This window comes from Nerophis ophidion, unplaced genomic scaffold (genome assembly GCF_033978795.1).
Source record: "Nerophis ophidion isolate RoL-2023_Sa unplaced genomic scaffold, RoL_Noph_v1.0 HiC_scaffold_183, whole genome shotgun sequence".
Classification (NCBI taxonomy): domain Eukaryota; kingdom Metazoa; phylum Chordata; class Actinopteri; order Syngnathiformes; family Syngnathidae; genus Nerophis; species Nerophis ophidion.
This window is the reverse complement of record NW_026907105.1, coordinates 27,955-36,957: the sequence shown is the minus strand read 5'-3', so window position 1 is coordinate 36,957 and position 9,003 is coordinate 27,955. Positions and strand designations below refer to the sequence as shown.

At 38.9% G+C, this 9,003-nt stretch overlaps 1 protein-coding gene and 1 non-coding gene across 2 annotated transcripts; both read right to left on the bottom strand.

Moving 5' to 3' along the window:
• Positions 1–1,521: 1,521 nt before the first annotated feature.
• Positions 1,522–1,608, bottom strand: trnay-gua (transfer RNA tyrosine (anticodon GUA)). The gene is given in 2 exon segments: positions 1,522–1,557; positions 1,572–1,608. It is a non-coding gene; the product is annotated as a tRNA-Tyr (tRNA).
• A 1,795-nt stretch (positions 1,609–3,403) lies between these two features.
• On the bottom strand, positions 3,404–8,325 carry LOC133547786 (zinc finger protein 771-like). The gene is made up of 3 exons (XM_061893311.1): positions 8,204–8,325; positions 6,056–6,278; positions 3,404–4,948 (listed from the first exon to the last, which is right to left on the bottom strand). The coding sequence occupies exons 1-3, from the start codon at positions 8,246–8,248 to the stop codon at positions 3,855–3,857; spliced, it is 1,362 nt and encodes a 453-aa protein (XP_061749295.1). The 5' UTR covers positions 8,249–8,325; the 3' UTR covers positions 3,404–3,854.
• Between the last annotated feature and the right edge of the window lie 678 nt (positions 8,326–9,003).

Sequence of the window (9,003 nt, the reverse complement as noted above, 5' to 3'; positions counted from 1 at the left end):
ACAAAAGTTTTAGCAACTGTTATGTAAAAGAATCAATCATCAATCAATCAATGTTTATTTATATAGCCCCAAATCACAAATGTCTCAAAGGACTGCACAAATCATTACGACTACAACATCCTCGGAAGAACCCACAAAAGGGCAAGGAAAACTCACACCCAGTGGGCAGGGAGAATTCACATCCAGTGGGACGCCAGTGACAATGCTGACTATGAGAAACCTTGGAGAGGACCTCAGATGTGGGCAACCCCCACCCCCCTCTAGGGGACCGAAAGCAATGGATGTCGAGCGGGTCTAACATGATACTGTGAAAGTTCAATCCATAGTGGCTCCAAGACAGCCGCGAGAGTTCAGTTCAAGCGGATCCAAGACAGCAGCGAGAGTCCAGTCCACAGGAAACCATCCCAAGCGGAGGCGGAGGCTGGCAGGCCAGGGAGACCATTTCAGTATTGTAAAAGCCACAGGAGGCTTATTAGTAATAAGTACCATTTTAGAAGCATGTATATTTATGCTGAAACCCAGGATTGATCCAGGGAGCATTGGATCTTCAGTCTGACGCTCTCCCAACTGAGCTATTTCATCTATACAACACCTTCTTGGGTTTACATATTCAAATGTAACCAAGGTCTGCCCTATTGGTGACTTTTGAGGGGTGGAAGGAGGTCTTTCCAAGGGGGTCTCAAAGCCTAGTATTGGTCAGCAGAACAGGTACTTGAATCCCGGAAGCTCAAAAAGAATGTCTTGCGCTCCATGACTGAGCATTTCAGGGTCTCTAAAAAATGTACCAAAATGCTTCTGAAGAATGTTTTACTACCGAGAATGTTATGATTATTGCAAACATTTGGCAGATTTTTCAGAAATGTTCAAAAGTTCTTAGCAGGCTAATAAATAAGTCTTCAAGTGAAGATGAAAAATGCTGAAAAGAAAAGCAGTTTAAGCGTCATGACCCGGAATTGAACCAGGGTTGCTGTGACCACAACACAGAGTACTAACCACTATACCATCACGGCTGTTCCTACTCATCTTGATTGATAATGTGTTTGCTCTCCTGATGTCTAATGTTAAACCATCTGCTCAAGCCACATTCTGTTTGAACGACATCATGGAAGAGAATCTCAATCAGTGTGCTAATACTTGATGTTCTGGGGAAATATTTAGGTTTTACTCCATGGTGGTGTAAAGAACAACTGCTAAGATGTAAAATAGTCACATTTATATTGTTGTGCTCACCTTTTTCCTCACCCACTTTATTCTGATTGAATGCCCCGAGTATAAGAACAGATACAACTACCAGTTATACATTCACAATAATAAAGGGAAAAAAAACACATTTTTCAGTTTGTAGATTTAGAAAAAAAAAAAGCAAAATAACTTCCCCCCAAAATTGTACAGAATACTGTTTCAGTTGAGTTAACAAACAACAGCACGCTGGCTAGGAGTTGAACCTAGAATCTTCTAGTGTAAGTGTATCTTGTGTTGTTTGTATTGATTTAATTTAAAAAAAAGAAGCGTAACGGGTGATCCTTCGAGCCGGATTTGAACCAGCGACCTAAGGATTTCAGCATGAGCAACTACAGTCCTCCGCTCTACCAACTGAGCTATCGAAGGTTAGGATCAAACAATACTAATTCTGATTTTTGAGTCACATTATTATCAAGCAATTAATCAATCAAAGTTGACTTCTATAGCCCTAAATCACAAGTGTCTCAAAGGGCTGCACAAGCCACAATGACATCCTGGGCTCAGATCCCACATCAGGGCAAGAAAAAACTCAACCCAATGGGATGACAATGAGAAACCTTGTAGAGCAGTGGTCCCCAACCACCGGGCCGCGGCCACAGAACAAATTTTTATCTATTTATTTTTTAATCACAGTCAGTTTTTTACTGCATGCCACTGGTAAGCGCACGGGTGAGAAGAGGTTTTAAAATGATTAGCTCCTGCTTACTTTTACCGCATGCCTTGATTAAGCGCAGGAGTGAGAAGAGGTTTTAAATTAATTAGCGCCCCGGCGCCTATTCAAGGAACTACGGTATATTATCACACAACTCTTATGCTTAAAGGCTGTTGCTATGGTTATTATCAAGTGTGCTGAAATTATTTTTTCTTTGTCTGTGCAAAGCTGGCAATCCACAAGATTGCAAGCAAGTCTCTTATCAGTGTTTGTTTCCAGAACCGGCCTGCTGACTGCCAAGACCGAACATCGAGTACCGTGACGTAGACAGAACAGAGACAAGGTGATATCACAACTGTCAGCACATTTACATTTATGTATAATTATATATTGTGTCTAGCTGGAGCTGTGAAGATGACCCCCTTCCCTCAGCGACAGCCTCAGTGATGTAACCAGGGACCTCCCAAATAAATAGAGGCAGCACGTGGGCTGGACTTTTAGAACGTAGTTTGGATCTGTAACTAGAGTACAGCCCAAAACACATCTCTCCTCAATTGAGCAAAATGTAACTCTGTCTGTGCATGATTTCTTCCTTCTCGTCTGTTTAATAGACGCATCAGTGTTTGAACCTGACACCACTATAATCTTTTTACTCTTTTCTACTCTTTTAGCACTCGACTTACCTTCATGACCTTCTCTCCCCTCTAGTCCTATCCATGTCCATACCTTCCTCATACATCAGCTCACTGTCCCCTTCCATCTCCTTTTAAGCAGCTACCAGAAATCCATAGCTGGATAATGGAGAGGTTTTGTGAAATAATAATAATACAAAATAATTGCCTAAAACCAAAAATTAAAATGAAATACATCTCCTCTGTTCTGTACATCATTGTCCAAGTGACATTATATTGTCATCTTCCTCTTTATGCCATTTCCTCAAGGTGACAGAAAAACATGATACAACCTGCCTATCATGTGATTCTACCATGTTGGCAAAATACAAACACACAATATATTGACATATATAACACATAAAACATGGAATTAGAAGTGAACAGTACCCATCCCTACCAGCAAGTGTTGTTGTACTGGAAACTAATTTACAAACACAACTTCATCACACACAATACTCCACTATGGAATTGTTCTTATATTAAAATGAGAAACAAATCCATCTTTGTACAGCAATGGTTTGAAAAAGGCATTTGGTCACTGATGCACTTATTGACTGATAAAAATATTTTAATATTTCAAGATTTAATTAAGTATGACCTGCAAATAAGAAATATTACAACATTTAAATAGGCTTTTATTTAAAATATTCTAGTTACTGCATCTTTTTTAATTGTTTTCTATTTCTTCTTCTTATTATTTTCTCTGAAACAAAAAAATACTTAAAAGTATCCATTCTTTCTGAGATAAAAGAGTTAATCTAAATTAAAAAAAAGGATGGAATTGACCACTTAAAATTATATTATGGATGTTATTTTGCAATTGAAGACAGCACTTGTTGGTTCTGTGATTGGGAAACACAATAAACAGTTTATTTTAAGAATGTATGCAAAGTAAATCTCTGTGGGATGATGTACAATATTGGCTTTTGTCTGACACTCCAAACTTTGACTGATATTGATGTTGTTTTGGGGATGTTGAAAAAAGAAAAAAATACATAAAAAATGTTTAGAACACAATACTGGATTTATTTGATGTATCCAGAAATGTAAGTTTGTAAAAACAAAATCCTTTCACAAAAACAAAAAAAAAATCTGCTATTTTCTCTCACTTGTATATTGCATAAAGGTCTGGGGACATACATATAAAACAATCACAACACAATCATTATAATACAGAGTAATAACGATAATGAATAAAATAGATTATAGAGACCCAACAAATGAATCATAAAGTTGTTAGAAAGTCAAAATGAAAGTCTTGACAGTTTATTTCAAATCCTGCAGTTTCATTTGCTGCTGTTGTTCTCACCAGCACACTTGTGTTTCTTACACTGGTACTTAGAAGACAATCTTTCACCACACACACTGCAACTCAACACTTTCTCTCCTGGGTGTCTTCTCATGTGTGCTAAAAGGTTTGATCGGTCACAAAAGCTTCTGTTGCAGATTGAACAAGAATGTGATTTTTCACCAGTGTGTGTTCTAGTGTGTACTTTCAAACTGTTACTTTGTACAAAACCTTTACTACAGATTGAACAGGAAAAAGGTTTTTCGCCAGTGTGTGTTCTCATGTGTACTTTCAAATATTGATTTTGTGTAAAACCTTTACCACAGGTTGAACAGGGAAAAGGTTTTTCTCCAGTGTGCGTTCTCATGTGCACTTTCAAATATTGACTTTGTATAAAACCTTTACCACAGATTGAACAAGAAAACGTTTTTTCTCCAGTGTGTGTTCTCATGTGTACTTTCACATTATGACTTCGAACAAAACGTTTACCACAGACTGAACAGATAAAAGGTTTTTCTCCAGTGTGTGTTCTCATGTGTCTTTTCAGACGACTATGGTATTTAAAGGTTTTGTGAGAGTGAGAAGATGTGAAGTGAGTGTTGTCAGTGTGACATGTCTTATCATCTTTAGAGTCTTCATCATCAGTGTCAGGAGAGTGTGACGTTGTGTCCTCACTATCTGATAGTGGAGCTAAGAGCTTGTCTGCTTGTGATCCTCCACAGTGGTCTCCATCAGCTTCTGTTGTCATGTGTTGTGTTGAGCTGCTGCTTGGAGGCTCCCCCCCTCCCCTCTCCTCACTTTCACCTTTCACCTCATCATCGTCACTCTTCACAGGGACACCAGTCACTGGGAACTCCTCCAGTCCTTCAAGATGATCTCCCTCTTGAGTGATGCTGTGTTCCTCCTCTTCCTCTTTAATGTGGGGCGTCAGTGAGTCTTCCTCTTCCTTTTTACAGGGAAGGGTCTGTGTCAAAGAGGAAAAGGAGACGCCAGAGGGTCCGTGGCGCCTGGTCTTCCTCTTTGAAGGATCCTCCTTCACCATCCTGAAGCTACTCTCCTTTTTTTCAGGCAGACGTTGTTCTCCACAGACGTCTGCAGGACACACAATGACAAACATGCTTGAGAAATGTCCAGATTTGCTCAGTCACATGAGGCATTCAGTAAGTTTACATGTACTTAAAATAAAAAGTGATTATATTAATTGGCCTGAAAACAAACACATTGCTCTTTACAACATTATTCACAGGAATAGAAGACCACTTTTTACGAGGGATGCGCAATATGGCCTAAAATCTAAATTGTGATAAATTCCCTTTAACCTGAATGCAGCTGGGATAGGCTCCAGCGCCCCCTGTGATGTTAATGTCAGTTACTGATGTATAAGCTTGGAGAAAAGATGAGGTTGTTTACAGTGTAAATCTGTATTCTGTATTGTTGTCTCAGCTATGATGGAAAGTTTGATCTTCGGGAATTTTAAACAAGGAATCACCATGTGTTTGTGTGGCTAAAGGCTAAAGCTTCCCAACTCCATCTTTCTACTTTGACTTCTGAAATATTAATTGAACAAATTGCAAAAGATTCAGCAACACAGATCTCCAAAATACTGTGTAATTATGCCGTTAAAGCAGACGACTTTTAGCTGTGTGTGTGTGCAGCGCTCATACTTCCTATAAACCCGTGACGTCTTGCGTACACGTCATCATTACACAACGTTTTTAAGACGAAACTCCCGGGAAATTTAAAATTGCAATTTAGTAAACTAAAAAGGCCGTATTGGCATGTGTTGCAATGTTAATATTTCATCATTGATATATAAACTATCAGACTGCGTGGTCGCTAGTAGTGGCTTTCAGTAGACCTTTAGGAACCAGTACTAAAAAAAAAAAAATGGTACTTGGTATACAGCTCTTATCTTCATCACTAAACCTTTGAAATATGCTGACATATGTGCTGCCAAAGGTAAATAAACAGTAGCCATATTGAATGATTGCCTTCATCTGACCACGTGAGGTAAGGAGGACGGCCTCTAGGTCACATGGTTACACCCCAGCAATTACACTGTTGATGATTGATGAGCATTCATTTTTAAATGGTGGTGTTAAAAAGCAAACATATCTCCATCTTTAGTGATAAATGTGTCCCCCGGATGAACATGTGTCACAAACATTGTATTAGATGATATGTGGATGTTGTGCTTACTTGGACTGTGATGAAGCTGTGAGGACTCAGGTGGTTTGTCTTCATGCTCTTCAGTCTTCACAGAGACAACAGTCAGTGGAAACTTGCTGACATCAGCCTCCTCCTGCCCTACAGGACACTCTCCCTCCTGACTGATCCACACTTCCTCCTCTTCCTCTTTAATGTGGGGGGGCTGTGGATCCTCCTGCTGCTGAAGGCGACGTTCTTCTTGACGAGTGTTCATCTGTTGGACGTCCGCAAGACAACACAAACAAACTTCAGCTCAGATGTGTCAAATGTTGTTTAGTCTATCAAATATAAAATTTTCCAAGTGGACTGACACCACTTTGTGGTGAGGTGATGTTCTTCTACACATGGAATAATCATCAGTTATTGATTATTATGAATTGTGTCATTGATCCTATTTTCTGCATTTACATTAATTACTGATTAAAAAGTAACAACTTATGGAAAACCTCCTGCTGGGATTTTAATACCGTCATGACTGCATGAAGTCAGTCTGCACGTATAAAAGTTTCATTGTGCTGCAGCATCAAGTGACGCCAACTGGCTCCTCCCACTACCAACCTACCAGCCAACCTTGACGTGCACCTCCAAAATAGTCCCACCTCACATCAACGGTGACCAGGACTACAGAGCTGTGGTCGGTTGGCTTTACTTTTACGCGCAATATCCTCTCCTTGTTCTCCATTACCTCCCTGCTTGGCACTCAGCATCAAGGGTTGTGATTGGGGGTTAAATCACCATAAATGATTCCCGGGCGTAGCACTGCTGCTGCCCACTGCTCCCCTCACCTCCCAGGGTGTGATCAAGGGGATGGGTCAAATGCAGAGGAAAAATTTCACCACACCTAGTGTGTGTGTGACAATCATTGCTACTTTAACTTTCTTCTGCAAAAGCAACATTTTTAACCCAACAGAAAACAAACAGAAGTGCAGCGAAGCACGTGGAACAAGTGCCAGCGAGTATATATATACATATATACATATATGTATATATGTATATATATATATATATATATATATATATATATATATATATATATATATATATATATATATATATATATATATACTGTATATATACAAATTCATAAATGTAAACAATTATTTAAAATATTTGGGTACCTCATGTTCTGACTACATACAAAATATTGATGCAAATTTTTTTAAATTTTATTTTAATATTCTATTCTTTTCTCCTACCCCCCCCCCCCCCCCCCACCCCACCCCATCTTTTTTGTAAGGGGCGCTGGAAGCCGGCAGACCCGTCAGCGATCCTGTTCTGTCTCCCTATAATGTTTGTCTGATCTTGAATGGGATTGTGCTGAAAATTGTAATTTTCCTGAAGGAACTCTCCTGACGGAATAAATAAAGTACTATCTAATCTAATATAAATTCATTTTGTGTGCAGTATATTAAAGCTATTTTTAATATTAACATTTATTTAATTAAATATTTATTTTAGTCCGACTGAATAAGCATTAATCACTTACAATTGTGCAAATAGTGTTTTCGTAATAACAAACATCAGTTGATTTAATTTCCATATGTCCACCCAATGCAGCTGATAGGCTCCAACACCCCCTGTCCCCCCTCGCAACCCCAAATAGGGACAAGCGGTAGAAAAATGGATGGATGGATGTATGTTATCAAGGTAATAGAAGTGCGTGCAAACATCATTTGTATTTATTGCTAATACAGTTGACAGCAACATAAAGCAGACCACTGCAATAATACATTATATTACACTGTCATTACAATAACAATAATATTTTTTGTTCATCCTGTAAAACATCTTTGAGTACACTGAAAAGCGCTATACCAAATAAAATGTATTATTATTATTATTATTATTATTATTATACCATGTGACTTATTCCAGACTTAAATTTCGAGACGTTCGTTTCTTTCTAGTAACAAATATTCAATGATGTTAAGCGTGACTGTAATATACAACAAAAAACAGTTAAAGTATTAAATAAGTCAATATAATTCTTACATTGAACATATAAAATACACTCCTCCAAAAAAAAAACGCTCGCATTTGCTACAAAGGCCTGCTAGCGGGCTAACGCTAGCACGTTAGCTTCGAACAACATATGAGGTAAATAAGATAAATAATATGAAAATATATCATGTATATTACCTCATAAGCCGCGTGTACAAGAGAGGAGTGGAATATATTCTTCATATTGTTACACCAGCAACTCTTTTTTGTCTTCTGTGGCCGGGCGAAGGAAGTGTGCACCACCTACTATTGTCCCAGTGAAACACGTGCTGGGCCAACATTTGTTCCGCGGTTGAGAACACCTCGATGACGTCACACAGGAGGAAGCACAAAAAAAGATGGCGTCTGGCGGAGAATACGTTGTTTTGGTTATTATGGTTTCTATGTCTTAATTACAACGTACATGTGCACATGTGTGTCGTTTAACAGAGTAAACGTCCTTATTAATTGTTTGTATGCGGATACATTAGTCTGAGTGCACTTTGACGTGCTAGCCTAGCCTGCTGGTTAGCTTAGCTTGTTAGCTGCTAACAAAGAGAGGCGGAAGTGATCGACACATCAAAGCAGAGATCCAATGTAAGTGTAAAGTGTTTTTATTGTGTGAACATGTCTACATTACAAATGATGTGAGTGTTGCTGAATCAGCGACTAACTGCTGCCGTTGAAGAAATATTTGTGATTTTAGAAAAAAAAAAAAAAAAACGACAACAGAATAAGAGGAGGAACTTTGTCCAACAAAAAAGGAGAAGGAGCGACAACATCAACTACTGGACAGTGTTTTCAAGAAACATCAAGTTGTGTTACACATCCAATCATCTATCTTCTTCTGCTTATCTGAGGTCGGGTCGCGGGGCCAGCAGCCTAAGTAGGGAAGCCCAGCCTTTCCTTTCCCCAGCCACGTCATACAGCTCTTTCTAGGGGATCCCGAGGCGTTCCCA